This window comes from Grammomys surdaster, unplaced genomic scaffold, assembly GCF_004785775.1.
Source record: "Grammomys surdaster isolate TR1022 unplaced genomic scaffold, NIH_TR_1.0 125561, whole genome shotgun sequence".
In the NCBI taxonomy this organism is placed as follows: Eukaryota; Metazoa; Chordata; class Mammalia; order Rodentia; family Muridae; genus Grammomys; species Grammomys surdaster.
The window spans coordinates 1,125,651-1,148,385 of record NW_021620408.1 but is presented as its reverse complement, the minus strand read 5'-3'; the positions used below and the strand labels follow the sequence as shown (position 1 = coordinate 1,148,385).

General features: G+C 48.8%; 1 protein-coding gene across 1 annotated transcript in view; it reads right to left on the bottom strand.

Moving 5' to 3' along the window:
- The window catches only part of Tgm2 (transglutaminase 2), a 27,316-nt gene extending 25,048 nt beyond the window's left edge, over positions 1-2,268 (bottom strand). The window contains exon 1 of the mRNA XM_028786584.1: positions 2,168-2,268. Coding sequence (XP_028642417.1) covers positions 2,168-2,177 — 10 coding nt within the window. The 5' untranslated portion in view covers positions 2,178-2,268. The remainder of the gene's footprint in view (positions 1-2,167) is intronic.
- Positions 2,269-22,735: the final 20,467 nt, after the last annotated feature.

The window sequence follows — 22,735 nt, the reverse complement described above, 5'->3', positions numbered from 1 at the left end:
GGAGGAGGAGGAGGAGGAGGAGGAGGAGAAAAAAAAACCTAAAAGTTTGACAGGAGACCCTGTAAGGGAAACTGAGGGTGTTCTGCCCATTGTGATGTACGGGTATTATTAAGACCGATTTCACAAGATGATTTTTAAACATTTACTGTGAGCAGGAGACAGACAGCTGGGATTTGAACTGGCGACAGAGTTGAGAGCTCAGGGATTCTGCTGACTTGACTCTGAGGAGGAGCCTGAGTGTTGATGCACGTGTGGATAGGCTCACAGCTGATAGGACACGAGATTTTCATCCGAAGAACGGCACAGGGCAGGAGGCAGGAGTAGGTTGGATAGTGAGGGCAGGGGAATTTATCACGCTACCCTCCCTACTTTACACCCAATATTCTCCAAAAGAAAAGGTTTTAAAATGACAGCTTGGGAGTGTTAAGGACCTATGTTTTCATTCTCCTGTGTTGCTTTGTGATCCTAGACAAGTGTTCCTACCCTTGGACCTCAAAGGGTGCTAAGAAGTCAAGACGGGCCCCAGCCCAAGAGGGAGCCCTGTGCTGTGGAAGTTCTATTTTCAGTTTCAGGAGGAGCTGAGGACCTGGGCAAGATTTAGGTGACAGGTGGGGGTGGGTGGGTGGGAGGGGTCGGGGTCTGAATAGGCTCATGGTCAGGACTAGGGAGTCTTTCTGGTCAAGAGTAGGCACAACTCTTTCAGGGATGTCGGGCCATTGAAGGACATGTGGTCCAACTGAGGCCCAGGGAGGGGACGGGCCCAAAGTCATCCAGCCTAGGTCCTGGGCCTCCTGCTGTGCAAGAATTCCAAATTTAGGGAAAACGTCCTGGAAGTGCAGAGGCTTCTTCAAAAACCACCTCAAATGAAATAAATGTCTGTGGTCCTGGTCCCACAGCAAGGTGCCTGTCTGGTTTGTAGCAAGACTTGTAGGTTGCCCTGGTAATGACAGGCCATACCACAGCAAAGAGGTTAACGCCACTGTCATTGAGACAGGACACAAAATCCTCAACTTCAGAAGGCTCAGGCAGGAAAAAGGCCATTTTTCTAGAAACCCTGGTGGCAACCATCCCCTGGCCTGGGGAGACAGGGTGCAGTACCCACCCACAGGCTGAAGGGTGTAGTAGCCAGGTTTCAAAGTCACAGAACTCATGGCCTTTGAGGCTAGGGGGGACCTTGGTGGAGGAAGCCCCAACACAATAAGCCTGGGGTATCTCTGAGGTCCCCCAGATTTTGGAGATAGGAATGGAAATCTGTCTTGGGGACAAGCAGCCCCTTAGGTGATGTATCACAGCCTGTTGAGGTTTCAGAAAACAGAATGACCCAGGCCTCATAGCAGGGCTTGACCTCTGGAATTTCCCTATTTGCTTCAGGTCTTTCTTCACATCCCCTCTCTCGCCCCAAGTCCCTTCCCTGAGGTCACACTGCAGGCAGATGCCATCCCTGAATGGACTTGACCTAACAGTCTGCTGGGATTCTGGTCTGACAGCGTTAAGAACATCCTTCATTGTACAAGTCCTGATTCATGTGACCCCGTGTGCTTCCCATGTACGTATGTCTACATGTGAGCACATGAAGGAGGCGGGCAGGAAATGAACAGGACCCTGGACCCTTTCCACTCTTCTCAGCCCTGTGGTTGTGACAAGGCTGGTACGACTGTCCCTAACTTACAGCAGGGAACCCTGAGCTTCAACAAGTGGTCAAGATCTGGGCTTAGAGAACACGAGGGCTCAAGAGGACCTGAAGGAACAGGCAGGCCTGGCTTCAGCGGTGCTCCACCAGATGCTGGAATGTCCCTTCGATTTGAAACCACAGAATCAGCCAGGAAAGTTATACCCCTTTCCAGGCACAGAGGAAAGCCAAGTGCCCCGTGCAGCAGCATCCCTGAGTGGCTCCTCTGCACCTGGCACACGGCAGGGACCTAGTTCTTAACTAAGTATTGGGGGACCAATAACAGTACCTTACCCTTCCCAGTACACCTTCCAGGTAGCATTTTCACCTTATCCAGGGGGCAGAATTAACGGTTATGCCCGGGGGTGGGGGAAACTGAGGCCAACAACTCAGGGCCAGCAAGGTGCCTCCCAATGGCCCACTTGTCGCTTTCCTCTGAGGACTTGGAGACAGCCCAGCTTGCTCCCCACTCTACCTCCCTGCGGCCCAGGCACTCACCCTCGGCCATGGCCAGGCTAGCGGCGACAGCTCAGACGTGGTGGGACACTCGGGCGAGGATCACCAGTGCGGTGCTGCGGGCCAGCCGCGCGGCGCGAACTTATAGCCCAGGGCAGCCGGGGCGGGCCGGGGCGGGGCGGGGCGGACACCCCCGGTTGTCGGTCCGGGAACTAAGGCTGCCGGGAGCGCCCCCTGCTGGACACAGGGCGACCTCGGAACAGACACCTGGAGCGCGCGACGAATACCCAAATCAGACCAAGGCCACTGAACACATAGATATGATCCACAAGCCAAACCAGTGGCCAAGAACACGCACGCTCCACACACATACATGAATGTACCACACACAGATACATGTGTACATACATACCACATCCATATATACACATACACCTACACTATCTATACATGTACACTACACACACACACGTACTGCATGCACACACACGTGAACACACCATAGACACATGCACATGGAGCAGACACATACACAACCAAGCAGACAGACATAGAGATCCACACATAGTCCCAGGGAATCAACTGACAATTTTGGACACACAATGATTAAAGGAACATCCCACATTAAGTCACATTGCAAGCCAGGACTTAGACATAGCCAGACATAAGCCACATAGAGCCCTCAAATGCGTAGGAATCTGGATGTGGGAGCTTATAAACTCTTTGGCAGACAGGGGCACAGGTACTGGCATGTGGACACACACAGAGACACCCATATCCTTCCTGTCCCACCCAGCCACTCATTCCGATAATCCCCCACCCACCCATTGCTTGTCCATCCACTCACCTACCCCTTTTCTGATCCCCCTCCTGTGCTCACCGTCTTTGTAGCTAGACCACTGTGAACTACAGCCGGAAGTGCACAGGGGCCGTACCTCTGACCCTTCCTATGGACTAACTCCCTTCCTGGCTTCTCTGATGACAGTTTGCTATTCTCCCTTTCCACCATGGAGCCTGAGTGGGGGACTTCCTGAAAGGGCATAGGCCTGTGGATCCCCTAGCCCTTTTCTGGAACACTTAGCATGACTGGCCGCTTTGACCTGAGAGGACACCCTTATTTGAGTGTGACTCGGTGCCAGGACAAGCCCATACAGTCCTTAAGGATCCTGGGGCCACCCCACTTTATGGTGGTTGTTATAAAAATTGCTCCCTGTGGCTGCTGAAGGATCAGAGGGAGGAGTTGGCGAGTGACCACCAGGCAAGAGGCGATTCTTGATTACCCATGCTGCCCCTGACAGCTAGGGGCTCAAGGAGGTAGGTCACCTTTGGGGGCCTCCATTCCATCCTGTGAGGAACAAGGACAAGAACTCATTCCTCGCCAGTTTGAATGAGGCATAGTCAAAGTGGTCAACACCTAGGGACTCTTGAGCCCAGGCTGACCTAAGGGTGTCATCCCTGTCAGAGAAGGTTAGAGATGCCTCTGCTGACCTTTCCCGTCCTAGGAGGATACATTCTTCCTACCTTTGTCTCCACCCCGAGTGCCTCAGAGAACAGGAATGTTATGAAGTTGTTCAGCCCCTTGCTGTGACTATAGCACAGAGCCTACAGACAGCCCCTCTAGGGCTGATGTGGAGGCACTGTCACTCTTTTTACCACTGTGTCCCTATTTTTATGGTGGCAGCCCCTCCTCCTTGAAGTCCTGTCTGGGTTCCCCAACAGTGGTGTGGCTTGGGCCTCCCTTAACCGTTGTGTCTCCCACCCGTACAACGGAGGCATGCACTGGGTCACCATGCACAGGCTGAGAGGTCTGGGTGGGGTCAGACCTTGACAGAACTGGTGAAAGAGTTAGCAAGCCGTGATCCACTGAGCAGACGGTGGGGGGTGTCCTACCATTTATTTGGGGTGCCTGTGATGAACTCAGCATGAAACTGCAGACTTGCCCCTGCCCAGTGGCCAGCCCTACATCCTTTCTCTGTCTCTTTCTACAGAACTGTAGCCACCTGAATGGTGGCTCAGGGCTTTGAGCCATACTGGGCTGTGTCCATTGACTTAAGTAAGGTAGCAGGCAGGGGTCAGGGCAGAGCTGGACTCAGAGACTTGGTTCCCAGACCTGTGACTCGGGTCCCTTGCCCAACTCTGACTTCAGTTTTCAGTTTTCAGTTGAGAAAGTGTGTGAGGCCCTGCGATAAGACCCAGAAGTGGGGGCTGAAGAGATGTCTGATCGGTTGGGGGCACTGGCTGCTCTTCCAGAGGACCCAGGTTCAGTTTCCAGTCCCTACATAGAAGCTCACAACTGTCTGTGACTCTAAGATCTGACACCCAGGGCCCACATGGAGGATCACAACTGTCTGTAACTCCAAGATCTGACACACTCAGATCTTGTGATGTGAACATCTGGTACCTCCTCACAAAGTGGGGCTCCCCAGGGACAGGAAGCAGGTCACAAATACTGAACACTGTTTGCTGGGATGCTCTGAAGGGCTCCCTGTCCCCTGAGGACTCTGTGTGCCTGAGCCAGAGCTCTGAATCCTATAGTCCTCAGTACTGGGTCTCTCCCGAAAGGAGGCTTGTGTCACAGTTGGGACAAAGGTGAGCTTTTGGATACTCCAATACTCCATTTATGGCCATGAATCCTGTTGAAGGCTGACTGCATGAGTTTTGTCATTTGTTAAATGATGTAAGAGAGGCAAGAGGTGAAGTGACACCTAACTTCACATAGTCAAGTGCGTCAGATGAAAGGTTTGTCTCTACCGGCCATAGGGAAGCCCTCGGGGGCCTGCGTCAGTCTGCTCTCAGCAAGGGAGGCCCTCTGGGCTGTGGCTGATGCATCTGACCTGTGGTCTGTCACAGACTGTGAGCGCCCAGAATGTCTTTGACATTTCAGAAAAAATAAAATAAAATAAAAAATAAAAAAGGATGAGTGAGAAAAAATAACAAGAAAGGAAAGGAAGAAAGGGAAGATTAGACTCAGAGGTTGAGCAAACCTGAGATCACACAGCGTGACTGGGCTCCCAGACACTGTCCATTCCCACGGGGCAAAGGTCCCTGGACCAGAGCTGACTCTGAGTTACATGGAAGGGAGGGGAGCCAAGGGTAGGACAGAGATGGGGTACTAGGAGGCCTTCTCTCTTCTACCAACTGTGACTAACGGGGATGAGCAGGATCTGGTGTGAGGGACCAAGGCAGCTGGGCCACTCCTCTGGGCTGAAATGGTGGATGGGGTGGGGCCATTAGCACAGGGGATGGATGGAAACATCAAGGGGTAGTTCAAACCCTGCACGCCTTTGCAGAGGATGGCATATCCAGGCTGCAGGGGAAGTGAAGGGCAGAGAATGATGGTGCATTGACCGGAAGGTGCTCTGACTGGAAGGCCAACAGCACTCCATCCAGAGATCCGTGCCGACCAGCACTGGGGTTGCATACAGGTGTGCACTGTGGTACCCAGCTTTGATGTGGACTCTGGTATCAACGTTCAGGTCCTCACAGTTGCATGTCAGATTCGGAACCAACTGAGATATCTTTCTAGCCTCCCGGTCTTAGCTTTTCTTCTGTCCCTGTGATAAAATCCCCTGACAAGAGCAACTTAAAAGGGAAGGGGTTGCTTCAGCTCACAGTTCAAGGTTATAGTCCATCATTTCGGAGGAAGCATGAAGTCAGCGATTTGAAGCAGCTGACCACATTGCGTCTACAGTTGAGAAAGAAGGAAGAGCAGGAAGAGGAGGAAGAGGAGTAGTAGTAGTGGGAGAAGAAGAAGAAGCCTTGCTCCATCCACTTCAGAGTCCCAACTAAGGAATGGTGCTGCCCACAGTGGGCAGATCTTCCCATATTAATAGCTGATGACTTTCAAGGTAATTACCCAGAGGTCTATCTCCCAGGTGATTTCACATTCCAAATGACACTTAGCAGTAATTGCCTACAGACCCTTTTAAGCCTACCGTTAGCAGTGTCACAGCCCAGCAACAGGTCATAGGGCAGACCTAGGTTCAAGTTCAGCTCTGCCACCTACTTTCTGTTGTGACTTTGGGTATGTCACAAGAGGCAACACAACACTGCTAGCAGGATTTCCTCACAGGATTGTCCTCTCAGGTACAGCTTGGATCTTGGCTTACACAGCAAGGAATTTCAGGGCCAACCAGGTCAAGTCCAAGTTGGAATTTAATAGGAAAAAGACTGGGGAACTGGAGAGATGGCTCAGCAAGTAAGGGAGCCTACTGCTCTTGCAAAGGTCCTGAGTTCAGTTCCCAGCACCCACAAGGCCACTCAGCAGCTATAATTCCACTTCCAGGGTTCTCAGCGCCCTCTTCTGATCTCCACAGGTACTGCATACACCTGATGCACATACATGCAGGCAAACCACCCAAACACATAAAATAAAAATATCCTTTAAAATAGAGAAGCGTCACAGGGCATGACGGCACATGCTTTTAGTCTCAGCACTCAGGAGGCAGAGAGAGATGGGTTTCTGTGAGTTTGAAGCCAGCCTGGTTTAAAAAGTAAGTTCCAGGACAGCAAGGTTCTAGTTCAAGACAGGAACACTGTCTTGAAAAACAAAATAAATAAATAAATAAATAAATAAATACCCCAAAAAACAAACAACAAAAAAAGAACACTCAAAAGCATTTGTATGTATCTAAATATCTTAAGTATAGCTGTATGGAGAAGCTGATGGCTACCCTGGGCTACATTAAAAAACTGTCTCAAAAAAAGGATATTTTAAAATTACATATAGAGTTATAACCATGCCTGTGAGCATCAGAGAAGTACTCGGACTTGCAGAAACCAGGGTGACAAGGTTACAACACATCTTGGATGGTTCATTGGGTGTTTTAACAACTATGTCTGAGGTATCGGCAGAAAGGGGTACCTCTACTTTGTCTCTTGTACAGGTCACCTTCACAGCCGTTAGCTTTGAAGAAATATTGATTCCAGCCACTGACAGACTGAAACCACATCCATATCCCTCCTCATCACCTCATAACTTTTCCTGTCTTTCATCTGGTCTCAACAATACTACCCCAAGCCTTAGTTTCCCCCTCTGTAAAGTGGGCAGCGATGACAAGACAGAACTCTGTCTGAGTCCAACATCACATTTGCTGGGCTTTGGAGACTCACAGAAGGAGGTTGTTTACTAGGGGGAAGGAGTACTGAGTCACCCCAGGAGCTTCAGGATTGCAGGCAGGAAGAACCAGCCTCTACTGCCCAGCCTGGTGCCACAGAGCTCTGCTTCTATGATGCCAGGACAGGCAGATCCTTGGAGACAGTGTGAATCTTGGCCACCAAAAGCCAAGGGATCAGTGGTAATGATGAGGGATTTCTTTGGGCATATAAAGAAAGTATTACAAAATTAGAGCATCGTGGTGACTGCCCATACCTGCAAATCTACCAAAACCACTTTAAATGGATGGTGTTTTTCTGGCCTGTGATTTGTAGCTAATGACATATATGTAATGACAAGATGTGAAGAAATAGTGTCAGAGCATTAAAAACAAAAGCAGAAAGCCAGAGCGAAGTTCGGAAGCCTCTGCAAACACTGACCCACAGACAGAGGAAGCAGAGCACATCTGGCCAGCGGCGAGCAGCAGGTTTCACACCTGAAATGTGCAGTTCCCCTGACAGCACATTTATTCCTTTATTTGTGAATATGAGGACACGCTAGTGCCACAGCGTGTGTGTGTGTGTGTGTGTGTGTGCGCGCGCGTGCGCACAGAAAAAAGTTTAAAACTCACATTGCACAGCATTGAGTGTTATATAAAACATCAGTCACAACTTAAGCGCCCAAGAGGGCTTTGATAAATTAGCCACACCCAAGATAATATAGCAACTAAAAGAAAGGGTAGGGAACCAAGGAGATAGCTTAGTCAATAAAACCCTACCAAGCAAGCTTGAGGACCTCCGTTTGGATCCCCAGAACCCGTATAAAACTCAGCACAATGGCGTGCCTGTAATCCCAGCACTGGGGTTGGGGCGGAGCTGAAAGCGGAAGCCTGAAGCTCATTGGTCAGCCAGTCTAGCCGTACACTTCAGGGTCAGTGAGAGACCCTGTCTCAAAAAACAAAGGCAGGCATAGTATCATGCAGGAGGGAGGAGCTGAATAAGACCTGACTAGGGACTGGGGACGGAACTTAGGTGGTGGTGGCGGTGTCATTTTCCCAATCACGTTCATGCCAGAAACCCAACGAAGCTAAGTGGATGGGAAAGGGGGGGAAGAGACATTGATGTAGGAGTGGACTCGTTAAGAAAGGAAAGGTTTTATCGGGAGAAAGAGAGGGTGAGAGTGAGGAAGGGCGTGAAAAACTCGGGATGGATTTGTATGACATTTGCAAAGAGATGCATGTATCTTTATTTTCTGTTTACAGATGTTTTGCCTGTGTGCATACATGTACCATGTTGAGCCTGGTGCCTTCGGAGGTCAGAAGAGGGCTTCGGATCTCCCAGGACGTGGAGTTAGAGACAGTTGTAGGCTGCCATGTGGAGTGCTGGAGGAAAATCCAGGTCCTCTCAGAAATAAATAAATATGAAGTGGGGCTTTCATATGTAGACCTTGTGTGTACTTGCATTTGCACACATCCAGACTATCAAGCATGAGCATGCACACGTACACACACACACACACACACACACACACTTTTTTTAAAGAAGATTTTTTTTTTTTTTTTAAAGAAGAGACAGGGCTAGGTGTGTGGCTCAGTGGCAGAGCACAAGGCTAGCTTGGCCCTGAATTAAATCCCTCTTCAGCTTTTTTTTTTTTTTAAGGCAGGAGTAGCTCATTCTCTGTGTTGAGCCCAGAGGAATTCTGAGTCTCAGTGTTGAGCAAAGAGAGCAATTTGCAGGGCGGGGGTGGGGGCTCTACAGACCAGCCCTGTCGTGCGGGGACAGACAGTAAACATGTGCTCACTGTGTGAAGGTAAACACGCAGAGGAGGGTTTGGAAAAATCCAGCCTGAGCTGTCCACAGTCCTGGGAGGGGCGCCGGCCCCAGCTGGGGGTGGGTTGCTGCCCTTAAAGGTTTCAGTGTTCCCTGGGCGGAGACATTTTTAAGTGGAGAAATGGTCTTCCGCCTCACTTAGGAGAAGGTTAATTTAGGAATGAATGGGCTGTTCTGCGCTCTCAGAATGGCGCTTTCACGGAAACGTGGGGATTCTCCAAAGTGCTGGTAACGTGGGTGGAGGAAGTACAGAGAAAAGAGAAGGGACACGCCCCCTACACCCACAGTCAACCCAGAAAACACTTCAGTGAATATTGGCACCATATCCCTACCAAAGCCACAAATGGGGCTAGGAAGAAGGAAGATTCAGGGGCCTCCACATCTGAAGCCTGTGGTTTCCCGACTGCACCCGAAGTTTCTGTACACCGCGCAGTCCTGTTTATTGTGTCTTAAAAAAAAAATTAAGAGTCTCACTATGCTGGCCTAAAACTCATTGTGTAGACCACTCTGGTCCCTGCACTCCCAGAGATCTGCTTTCCTCAGCCTCCGGGGGTCGGGGCTGGGGGCCGGGGCGGGGGCTGGGGGTGGAGGAGCTGGGATTAGTGATGCTTGCTGCTGGACCGCATCACCTCCTCAAGTCCCCAAAGCGCTTGAAAAAGGTTACTTTCTATAAAGCAGGGTTCAGAGAGGTGAAGCAAATGGCCCAAGGTCACAGAGCACAGAAGAGATGGGGGACAGCAGTCAACACTGCTGGGATATAACACAAGATCAACTGAGAAAGGGCATAGGTGACCACCCAAGCTCCCAAGGCCCAGCGGGGCTGTCTGGGATGCTGGGGTCCTCCGCCCAGATACTGCAAGGTTGCTCAGTCCCCATCCCTCCCTCTGACTCAGGGTTGTGTCTGCAAGACACACCCAGTTCAGTCATTCAGAGCCAAGCGCTCTTTCTTTCATGGAAACAAATGAGCCTCTAGGCCCCAGCTGAGGTCGTCCATCTAATTCAAACACATTCACTGCGCTGTCTACCGCCTGTATCCTGAGCTTCCAGAGGGCTTGTAGCAGCAAACAGTGAGATAGACTGAAGCTGGATCCCACGGTCATCCTGGGGTTGGGAGATACAGTTCACACCTGGAAGGGCGTTGCTCGAGCGCTGGACCAGAGCCTCCAGCAAGAGTGAGCTTCTAAATTGATAGCACCCTCTAAAGACACAGCTGGTCCAGTGTTTTGCTCCTGGATAATGGTCCCTTCCTACAAGCTCTTATGACTGTCAATCAAGTTGTCTTATCCAATCCTAGTTAAGGGCGGGCCTGAAGGCCAAATGCAGCCAATCGGACACTCTCCTGGGACTTTGGGTCTTTACATCAAGAACCACCACTAAGAGTTGGCGATTGCTGGTCCATTCCTAGTGGCTTCAGTTCGGGCCTTTCATCAAGCTTGGCCTTTCTAGCTTTATCTGATTCTGAATTACATGCAGTCCACCCATCCCGATTCCATGTAGCGCAGTTCACACAGGTCAGATATGACTCAGTCATCGTGCTAATTCCGAGTCATGATCTAGATTTTAGACAATTCCTGGTGCCCCCCAACTTGCTCGCCCCAGGCTCTTTTGCAAGCACAGTTGCTCCCTCTCTGTGCCCGGCAACCCTGATGAACCCGGGACCTCTGGCATGCTAGGCCAGGGCTACCTCTGAGCTTCAGCCCCAGTTCTCACTTTAAAAAGAAAACCTTTTAAGACAGGGTCTCACTAAGGAGTCCAAGCTAGCCTTGAACCCACCCTTTATCCCAGACATACCTTAAGTTTGCAATCCTTCTGTCTCAGCTCCTCCTGAGTACATGGTGTTACAAGCCTGAGCCACCAGGTCCACCTTGGCTGTTGGATCTCTTGTTTCACTGTTTCCGCAATGCCATTTGGGTGGAATCCTGGGTAAATACTGCTTTTTGGTGACCTACTTCCCTTATTTAGACTAGCACGGTGGAGTCTTCCATGTTGCTGCAGACCTCACCTGTTCCTTTTCACTACCAAGTAGTATTCCATGTCAGGAATGTCCCATCATTTATTGCAGTGTGAACACGTGACTGGTTTCAGATTGTCATCATCCTAGGCGATGCTGTAAGCCTCCAGGTACTGCTCTGTAAGGACCTGTGTCTTCACTCTCCGTAAATGTCTGAAGCTGTCCTTATGTCCCTGCAGTTGGCTTGAGGGATGTCACTCAGCTAAATACTGCATTAGGCACCCTCAGATGTCTCCTCATCTAGTGTGGTAGTGACTTCCATGAACTCCTCCCCCAGTTAGTGATTTCTGTCATCAATCTGCCCCGAACGCCAGGACTCAGGCACTCCAAACAGTATGCTCCTGGACAGGCACTGAACTTGGAGACTTCATTGCAAGGTAAAGTGTCAGAAACCCTGGCCTCAGCGGTAGGCAAGCACCTCAATAGTGGAGGAGACAGGGAATGTCCAGGGACTTCCCACTGGCTGAAGGGAATTCTGTACATCCTTTCTCTGGTCTCTGTTTCCCATTTGTGAAAAGATTAAATGGGACCAAACAATGCATTTCTGATGGTTCCACTTCCTGCCATGCTTGCTGTTTGCTGTGACAGGAGTGAGGGTAGGGGTGTCATCATAGGCCTCTCTACTGATTCCAGGGGGTTGGAGCTGCTGGGCGCCCAACCGAGTTAGCATCCCAGGCCATCAATCCCAGAAGAGCAATTTGCACTGTCTGCCTTTTTGGTTTAAAAAGAGAGATACCCCTGTCATCTTGGATTAGCATCGCTCCCTTAGAGGATTCTTCTAAGTGGGCACAGCCCCCTCTCTCACCCAGTGTTTTCAGAATGTTTGAGTTTCTAAATGAGACCTGACAGGCTCCCCCCGCCCCCACTCCCAGCCTTTAAAAATAAAGCGAATGTCACTGCACAATCTGGAAACTGATTCGATTAACCCTGTCACTTCCCAGGGTCTGCTTGTCGTGAAGTAGATAAGGCTGGAAGAGGAGGTGAGCATACTAATGCCTGGGTGCTGCCCCTGTGCAGGCTCTCCCTTCCTCCTAGCCCATCACTGGCTCTTGCTTCTTTCCAACCTCACCTGATCCCACACTGATATTCTGAGGGAAGTTCTCTGCATGATGGCTTCATTGCCTTGTGTTCATAGAGGAGATGGAGGCCGAGGAGAGCAGGGCACCTGCCTGTGGTGTCTGGTGGGATTTGTTGACCTGAGCTGGTTCACACTCTTGCTGGGTCCTGGATCTGTGGGCTGAGTTCACACTTGGGCTGGATCTTAGATCTGTGGGCTGGGTTCATACTCATGCTGAGTCCTGGATCTGTGGTCTGGTTCACACTTGTGCTGAGTCCTGGATCTGTGGTCTGGTTCACACCTGTGCTGGATCCATCCCTGTGAATCCCACACTTCCTGCATCACCTGCACCTCTTTCCCCATCTCCAAGTGAACACAAAGTGTCACCTCCCGTCCCTGTTCATTCTTTCCAGAGCACCCAACACCAGCCATCCTCCATGCTGGGAGCACCTTTCTGGCTCAGCTGAGACTGTCCCTAGGACTCCTCAAGACAGGGTCTCATGATTTTAACTGTCACCAGTCCTCTCCATCAAGCCCACGGGATGCCTGGAAGACCAGCTTAATGAGCACCATGGTCCACCCTCTTACAGATGGGACAGCTGAGGCACTTGCTCAGACTAGGGTCCCCTGGGTTTCCATACTCTTGCTTCCTGTAAAAGGACAACCCCAGTCCCATATCTTCCTCCTGTACTAGACCTTCTTTTCCCCCTTGTACCCTGTCCTGTGTCCGTGTTCCTTCCACATAGTAGTCAGAAAGACCTCTGGCCTGTTAGATTTAACCACTAACTCAACACAGCCTGGATTTCCTGAAAAGTAAGTTCTAACTGAGGAATTGCTCAGGTCATACTGACATTTGAGCATCTCTACAGACGGTTGTCTTGATAGTTCATTGATGTTGGAGGGCCCAACCCACTGTGGGTGACACCATTCCCTAGGCAGGCAGTCCTTGGCTGCACAAGAAAGCAAGTTAAACATGACCCTTTGAGTGAGCCCGCATGCCTCCGGGTTTCTCCAGGGTTTCCTTAACTGTGAGTTCCCTGCTCAGAGATAATGCTGCTTGCATGAAATAGCAAGCAGCCCTGCCTTCAGGTCATGCCTCGACTCCCTCAAAGACAAACTGTGGCCTAGAATTGTAAAAGAAACTAAAACCTTTCCTGCCCTAAGTTGCCTTTGGTCAGAATGTTTTATCAGAGCAACAGAGAACAAACTAGAACAATGCTTTAAAATCCAAGTTAAATGACATCACTCCCCTGCTTCAGAGCTGGCAGTGCCTCCTCTCTATTTCACTTCATGTCTATTCACATGACAGCAGTGCTCATGTGCCTCTTGTTACATGGCACCTTTTCCTCTGGCCACTACGAGACGCCATTCTTGGACTTTGCCCTGTACCCATGACAACTAGAGCAGAACAACACAGTGGTGGCCAGGTCTGTGGTAATGAGCGGGCTAGAGCTGGTGACCCTGATAGGGGTGAGACTTTGCAGTGATGCAATTGCTTGGGGATCACCCACCCTCTTGTAAGCACTTCCTCACCTGTGCTCTGTAAGAAACCCAATACGCTCACTGGTCTCACCAAGCTGAACTTTGTGACATCACACTTTGACCTGCCATTGATGCCAAGTCTGGGGTGATTAGATGTCTGTTTTTGGCTACCCCACACTCCAGGACCTGCCTGTCCTGGTCATTGTTCTTGGACCTCCTATCCCAGGGCTGTCCCTGCTCCCTTAGCCCTTAGCTCTGGCAGAATTGGCTCTCATCACTTTTACATTGGCTCTTCCTTCTGTCTAGACAGGACAGACAGACATACTTCTCCAACTTTGTGCCTTATCTACAGGAAGCTTGGAGAGAGGGGACTCCACAGTGGAGATGGGGCCTCACATGTGAGGGGCTGTGTGGCCTCGAAGTCAGTTTCACTTTCTCTGTTTCCTATTTTGTGGAAGTAGCTGATAGCTTGGCAGAGCCAGGCTGGTCATGTCTGTGGGAACACAGACAGAAGACAGATGTCATGAGGTCATGACCTCAGAAGTAGCTAGTTCAATTCCCCTACTCACCCTACCCTCACCCTGGCCTGTTCCTCCTTGCCTCCATCCCCCCTTCCTCTTCCCCCTCCTCTTTATTCTTTTCTGGTGAGCCAGGATGCCAGGCAAGCACTCTACCACTGTGCCACACCCCAGGCTAGCAAATGATGGCTCCCATTGTCAGACACCCCTAAACTCTCAGAGGCAGAACTGTGGGGTGTTTTGCAGATTGACTTACTGACAGAATAATTTCCTGAACACTTACTGAGCCCCTCGTGTGTCCTGAGTTGAAACAGAGTTTTGTTGAGGAACTCTAGTCTCTGTGGGGGTAAACAGGCCAGCTCCAAGGTGCTCACTGTGTTAGTAGTTCACAGCCTGCCTGCACTCAGAGTTGTGGAGGGGAAGGTGTGAGACTCCAGGGGCTGTCTGGAAGATCAGGACAGGCTCCACAGAGGAGGCAACAGTCTGAATGTGGCAGTGTGAGTTGGGCAGATATGGCAAAGCACAGTATTTCCAACCAAGAGACCTGAGCATGCACATAGGACCAAGTCAGAGGGGTGAGGAGGTGTGGAAAAAACACATGACAGGAGTTTCAGAGCCCATGGAGGGAATAAACGGATGAGTAGGGCAGAGGTCGCAAAGTGTCCCAGACTTGGGGCTGACCTACAAAGAGCCAATTATTTTTGATGCAATAGGAGTGGCATGTTTGGACCAGAGTTTGGGGATGATGACAGGGAGCTCATTAGCCGTGGGGCTCTTCGTGATGCCAACAGTCCTGGGCCCTTTCAAAAGATGAATCCATCAAGGCTAGAGGTAGCAGTGGTTCCCACAGGGCAACAGCTCCTACCTACGTGTCAGGGGAAGGAGACAGAGGTTGAGGAGGAGGCTAACCTGGGCCTTTGGTAACACCATTCCCCATCTCTTCCATTTGGTCCTGCCCTGGATTCTCAGAAGACCTTGGTGGGGATAGTGATCCTCTTTGTAGATATTTCTCTCCCAGTGTGTTTTCCTGGCTGTGTCATTGCCTCTCTGGAGCCACAGTTTCTTGTCTTCCTGATGGGTGTGATAGATGTCACACAGCTGAGGACAACAGTTGGGCAGTCTTGACCTCCTCCCAACTTACGAGGGCACCAAAAAGGAACTGGGCAGCTGTCACCAGAAGTCCTGTCTACCAACGGCTGTTGGCAAAGGTGAGGAAATCGAGGCATGTAAGTTGTCTCATCACACCTAGTGTGTTAGGGGTGGCAGAGACCTCTTCCTCCAGTCCATAATAAGCACACCTCCCTGAGAGTCTCCAGGTGATATGTAGGACAGTCCTGAGGAAAGTCAGGCTTTCCCTACCCTTCCATCTCCAGAAAGCCTCTGTCCCTAGGTATAATTGAGAGCTTTAATGTCAGTCCCGGTTTGGGAGCTGGTACAGCAATGGCTCAGGGCCCTGATGGATGTACGGATGGATGTATCAATGGGTGGAGTCATTGATCCTGTACTCACAGACCATGAGTGTGACCTGAGCCAGCCTCAGGAGTACTTAAGACTGGCCCTTTCAAAGGGTCTCCGGGCTCTGGCTCTCAGAGAACTGTGGGTGGCAGCAGAGTTAGGCTCACCCTGGAAGCTCAGTTCCCCTCAGGTCCTCAGAGAAAGACTCAGGAACCTTCCCTCCCTGCCACCAACGCTGACTGAGACTCACACTGTTGCTTAGCAAGGAGGGAGCAGTACCCACTGTGGGCCCAGTTTGGTCAGCCCTGTGAGAGACAGAGCAATGAGCTCAGCGTGTTTTCCCTCTGAGGCGCTTCCAGAACATCTGTGCTCTCCCTAATTGATATTGATGCCTGCTCACTGTTTGACATTTACAAAGTTCAAAGAGCCAAAAGAGGAAAGGGAAAGTCACTGAAAATCACCAGCAGAGAACAACTGTTGACATTTGTCGTATCTCTCCAGCCTTGCTCTATGACGGCCAAACAGCTGCAGACTCAAATAGCTATGTATTGCGTTCCTAAAAACAGAATCACGCCATCCTTCAAGATCTGGGTCTTGAGAGCCTCTTCTGTGCCAAGTACGAGTCAGGGGATGGGCAAGGACACAGTCCCTACTCTTGTAAGAGTCGCCACCCCAATGTGGCTCCAGCCTGCCTCCTTTTCCTCAGTCTAATGCTTCTCAAGCCACTTGCGTTTCTGCAGCGTGTGTATCAGTGGTCTAGACTCTCACCCAATAAAAGCACTCAGTTTTATCTGTCCCCCTTTTACCATACACTTACACTCAAGCTGTTTCCTTCTGTTTTCATTACTGCAAACGGATGAATTCCTGTTGCCGTGGGCTCAAACAGTAGGTCGACTCATTCAATGTCCGTTTTGACCTCCTTCTGTGTGATTTCTGGTATGCAGCATCTATAAGGAGAAAGATGCCATTTCCCAGACTCCTTTGCAGCTAGGGGTGGGAGATCAACTAGGTTGTGCCTATTAAAATGCACTTGTGAGAACCTGAAGACAGAGACAGAGATAGAGACAGGCAGATAGATAGACAGACAGACATACAGACAGACAGACAGTCACACACACACACACACACACACACAGAGAGAGAGAGAGAGAGACAGACAGAGAGAGAGAGACACAGAGAGAGAGAGACAGAGAGAGAGAGACAGAGAGACAGACAGAGACAGAGAGACAGACAGAGACAGAGAAACAGAGACAGAATTTATACATACACTTAAATCTTAAAATAAACTTGTCTGGGATGGTTATATAAATCCCAGCCATCAAGAGGCAGAATCAGGACGATTGCCCCAAGTGTGAGTCCAGAGCTCGTACCAAGACCCTGTCTCAGAAAACAAACAGGTGACTGCTTGTGTGACATTTAAAAACAAAGGAAGATGGAGGTAACTTCCTCATGCTTCAACTTTTTATAGCCAGGTCTCAGTGTCTGTCAGCAGCTCCTGGGCTGAAAAATGGTTTGGGGGGTACCAGCAGAATCTCTAATCCCCAGATTAAAACTAAGGTACACACATTCCTGAACATGATTCCTAAGCTTCTGGGTTGTCAAGAGGGATGATGGCTTCTCTAGATGGGCCAGCTTTGTGGTGACACCTGAAAGTCAATCCTAACGGCTCAGGGCTACTTCTCCAGGTCTTTTGATGATTTTGCAAGAACCCAGTTTCCTGTATTAAATTACTTTCAATTTAGAACAGTAAATGTGGTTTTCTGGGCTCCGGGTGTGAGCCCAGGGTAACAAATTATCCTGGAGCCTGTCAGCAACTCCCTCTTCAGAATGAGTTTCTGCCTGTGTAGACTAGGTCAGCCTTCCACATTCCCTTGGCTGTTTTGTGAGATGTGAGGTTCTGGCATTAAATGTGTTTCACCACAAAGCCTAGAGGATGACAGAGCTTAGATTCATCACTAGCATCAGTGTTAGGATATTTGTTGCCTTACTTCCAGAAGAGGCTTCAGCAAGTGGTGGCAGCATACATCTGTTATCCTAGCCCTTGGGAGACACAGGAGCCTGATGTTGATACTGGGCTACAGAGTAAGGCTGTGCTTCAGAAATCTAAAACCATCCCCAAACACTTCCTACCATGGGTGTCACCCCCATACCCCTCCCAACATCATAGACAACAAGGGATCAGCTTTCTGTTCCTCCAGGTTTGTCTATTCTAGATATTTCATATAAACAGAATTAAGCACTGTGTTCTTTGTAACTTTCTGTTAGCACAATGTGTTCAGGGTCCAGAGGCATGAGACATGTTAGAATATCATTCCTTAAATTTTATTTTTCATTGAGATATATAGACCTTGGTTCCAATTTTTTAATTTTGGCTGTGATTTTGTTAATTTTAATGTTTTTAAAGAATAAAGTTTACTAAAAATTAAAAATAAAATAAAAAAGCAAAACAAAACCAGAAATGAAAAAAACACACATGTTTTTATTTCCTTTATTTATATATTTGTGTGTGTGTGCACGTGTGCATGTGCACATGAGGCATGCCACACATGTAGAAGACAGAGGACAACTTACTGGAATCAGTTCTTTCTTCCTGTCATGGGGTTTTGTGTATAGAGGCCAGAGAGCAACCAAGGGTGTCAATCATCAGGACCCATCCATTTTGTCTTTCTGAGACAGAGAATTTTGTTGACTGACTTGGAACTTGCTGATTAGCCTAGGCTAGCCCCAGGGATCTACCTGTCTCCTTCCCAGAGCTGGGATTAAACATATAAGCCACTGTGCCCAGAATTAAATATATATATAAATTCATTTAGTTATTTATTTAGCTAGATAGTGTGTAGGGAGATAGAACACTCATGTGCCATGGCAGTGACATGGAGATCAGAGGAGAAATTTCCAGAGTGAGTTCTTCCTTGCCCCCATATTGGTCTTAGAGTTGAATTCAGAATGTCATGTTTGCAAGGTAGGCACTTCATGGACTTCTCTATGTCCCTAGATCTATTTTGTTTTCATTTTCTCCTCTTTTATTTTAAATTAATTTTTAAGTTACTTCTCAGAGTAATGGGTCTCACCTCAGCATTTGGAGAGTGCCACCATCTTGCTAGTGAGCCTTCTGACCTATGACCTCTTCTCCTTATCCTGGGCTCTCTCTGCTCTCAGCGATGCTCTATGGTCTTTGTTATACAAGCTGTGGACTTTCATGAAATTTGTTCCTGAGTATTTTATTCTTCTGGCTGCTACTGGAACTGAAATTGCTTTCTTAATTTCATTTCAGACCGTTCACGGCCAGGGTGTAGAAATACCATTGATTTTGTACATTTCTCTTGTGTCCCTCCACCTTGCCAAAGTGGCTCATCAGTTCTAATCATGTCCCGTTGATCCCTGATCGCTTCCCTATGTAAGCTTATGGCAGACAGAGATATTTTTGTTATCTTTGTGTTTTGCTCTTTGAGAGTGGGTGTGTAGCCCAGGATGGCCTTGAGCTAGCAATCTTCCTGTCTTAACCTCTGAAATGCTGGAATTCCAAAGATGCCCCCTCACCCTCTCCCAGGTCACTGTTAAGATGTACCTTTTAGAAATGTCACAGGGCTGGAAGAAATAAAGACATTCTAAAAAGACACTCTAAAGAGACAGGTTATTAAAGCAGTAGACCCCAAAGAAATGGGATTTTTCCCAGGACTCTCCTGTTGGGAAAAGGAAAAGTACCATCCAGAGGAGGAACTTGTCTCTGAGAGAGATTTCACGATGCTCTACCCACTCATCAGACTTCCTTGCAGGATGAGACGGAATCCCAGACATGGTCAGAGGCCAGCGGGACCACACCTTGACTAGGACTGTTTTCCATGTACATATCGTTATTCGGGGGGTAGGGGGGAGGAGAACGTTCCCTGGATCTCTTTTCAGTGTGGACACACCGAATAAACCTCCCTTTCCTGCTTCCCACTAGTGGTTTGGCTCTTTTAAAACCTTTTAGATTTAAGTATTATTTTACATATGTTGAGTATTTTGTCTGTACGTATGAGACTTCATGTTCACAGTGTCCTCAGAGATCGGAAGAGGATGTCAGATCCCTTGGGACTGGAGTTACAGATGATAGTGAGCTGGCCACATGGATGCAGAGAATCAAATCAAGGCTTTTGCAAAAGCAAGAGCTCTTAACTGCTGAGCCGTCACTGCAGCCCATAGTTTGGCTCCTTTAATTGGCTGTTGAACATGGTGGTTGAACCTGGCTTGGGGCATAGGCTGTGATTACCAAGTCTGATAACAAAAGTAGCCAAATTTCTCCAGGTTACACTGGCCAGCAGAGGATAGGGGCTCATGGGCACAGTCTCTCCTTTGATCTAGTTCTGACAGTTCTGCTCACAGGGTGGACATGGTTCTGCGGCAACCATAACTATAATGAGGCCTCTTGGGAGCATTGTTCATGTATTTGCAAACTTGTTAGTAGGAAGTTCCCCACCCCTTAATGACTGTTTCATTGAAGAATAACATTGTGCTAGTTCATTTTAAGTGTCCAGTTAACTAGGTCGGGCTACTCTGTCATTTGATCGGGTAAGAGTCTAGCTGTTTCTATAGAAGTCTTCTGTTTTGTTGTTGTTGTTGTTTCAGACAAGACAAACAAACATCTAACATTCAAATCAAGAAGTTTCGCGTATAGCTAAGGAGCCTCCACTCAATGATTCCGGAGAAACGCCTTCCTTATAGATTGACTTGTGATTCAAACAGCTGTGTCACCTCCTTCCTGACTCTAGCCTGTTGGTCCACCCAGAGGAGCAAGCCTGTATCAATAGTCTACCTGTAAATCTATTTATCTATCTAGCATTAATCATCACACACATACGGTTCTGTTTTGTGTGTCTCTAAAAAGCGATAGTACTGGCAGATACACAAGGAAGTGCTCACAACTGAGCAGCCTGGTGAGTTTTCACACACTGACAAATCAGATCAGGAAGTGGGGCACCACACACCTTCCTGGAAGTCTCCTTTCGCTTTCACTGGGTCACTGATCACAAAAGTAGGCAGGCAGGCACCACCCTGCTGTCTGGCAGTGCAGAATTAACCAGGCTCTGCCAGAGCTCTGTGTAGATGGATCTAGCTTCCTGTCTGGATCTTCCACTCTCTTGCATGTTTGAGTGTGATCTTTCTGTCTGTGTCGCTGTGAATAGTCGTGCCTGGCTCCTCTTCCTTGCTATAGAGAGTTTGCAGTGTGCCTCACCTCAGGGCACACATGCCTTCAGCTCTGATGGGTGTGGCACTCTTTCCCACTTGGGGCTGAAATGAGTGGTTCAAACTTAAAGATTCTTTCGTATGTGGAGAGTTTCTAGTTGGGGCTTTACTTTTGGTTTTGTTTGGTTTTGAGACTGTCTCATGTAGCCAAGAATGGCCTCAAATTTACTAGGTAGTGAGGATATCTTTGAATTCCTGATCTTCTTGCTTTCAGCTCCCAAACTTGAACCCACAAGTATAGTTACACAAGCCTTTTATTTATATCAAGTTGATCTTACTTTTTCATTTAAATGTTTTAAATGGAACTCATGGGTAATAATACACACACACACACATGCACACGCACACGCACATGCACACACCTGTGCAATGACTAGTCTATCGTATAAAGAAGAAATAGGAAGGAAGTTACCTATAACAAAATAATGTATTTCAATATAGTCTTGGGAACAACCACCTAGGAAGGGATAAGAAAATATCAGACTCACACAGAATGAGTAAATTCAGATTCCAAAGAGGTAAGCAGCCCAACAACCCTTAGACCCAGGAAGCTCAGGAAGATGAAGAGGTAGGGAGTTCAACTGGAAAAGAAAATAAAGCCTGCTGTCAGGGCAGGACATAATGGCCTGTGCTCATCTGCATGCGACCAGAGGACAAGAAATAACCGGAGCTGAAGAAGGAGAGCAAGCAGGAAGACACATGGCACCTGTCACTTGGAGAGAGTCAGCAAGGGCCCCCAGAGAACAAGGATACGGAGTCCCAATTGATATCACTAGAAAGTGCACCCCCAGCTCAGAGATGCCTCCTGCCTGCACCGTAAAGCAAACCTCATTTGACCACATCCCTTATTTGGAAGAGGGGATGAGTCACAAGAATCCACTTTCCATCCGATAGCATGGGGAAGCCAGTGGCACACTAGAACTTCACGCTAAGCCTGTAGGAGCCTCATCCCTCCATTCCACGCTTGTTCACAGTTGGTTTTGCTACATTTGCAAGAATTATAGCCATGCTCAGAACCCTTTTCCTATAACTCTGCCATTGGAGATGGTTCAACTTTCTGACCGGACAGGCTGCGTGGAATGAGAAAATGATTCAGAAACTGAGTCACCGTTCCTGTCCCATGTCTGCTTCCCTGTCAGTAACAACCTGTTCCCGAGCTAGTGTCTTTCTGTGACTTCCTGCAAAGTCCTTTGGCTCTGCTGTGGATGAAAACCTGACTTGCTTAGATTTGCAGTGTGTTTTTGGTTTCTGTTTTTGGTTTTCGGTTTTGTTTTTTGTTTTTCCTTTTTTGTTAATGGGTGTTTGAGAGTAGTGAAGGAAGTCGGGTAATGCTTTGTTGGAGAAGACAGTTCTGGACATTTTGGCGAGACCTAGGATCCTTGATTCTTGGACCCAAAATATCACTATGGCCCTTCATTCCTTAATCGTTGTGACATCGAAAATAACCTTATAAGTTGTAAAAATGCCCCCCCCCCCGCCCGGCGGCTTAAACTCACACTGCCTCAGTGACCGAGTCTGGCTGGTGTCTGAGTCCAGGCACCACACAAGCTGTCAGAAAGCACCCCTTGCCTTCTGTCTCCTCACACTTAGTCCATCGGTCCTGCTGTTCCAGGTCTTTGGACACTGTGGTTCTGATGTCCTATGACATATTGCCTCTCCTGAGTCATCTTTCTATTTTAAAGTGAGCTGCAGGCAACTTGTTGACCTCACAGCGTGAGCCTGTGCTTCATTGACACCTGAAGAAAGCTTAGATGGTAGAGTTTATCAAACGGTGTGGCTCTGAGTGGAGAAGTGACTTGCCCAGGATCCCTCAGTGAGTCAGTGGAGCCAGGACCCAGCAGTTGCCCTGCTCCATCCCCTAGGGCTTTTAATTCCTCTGATATCGACTCAGCAGCCTGGAGTAGGACCACACACTGCTCAGATTTGGCCTAAAAAGG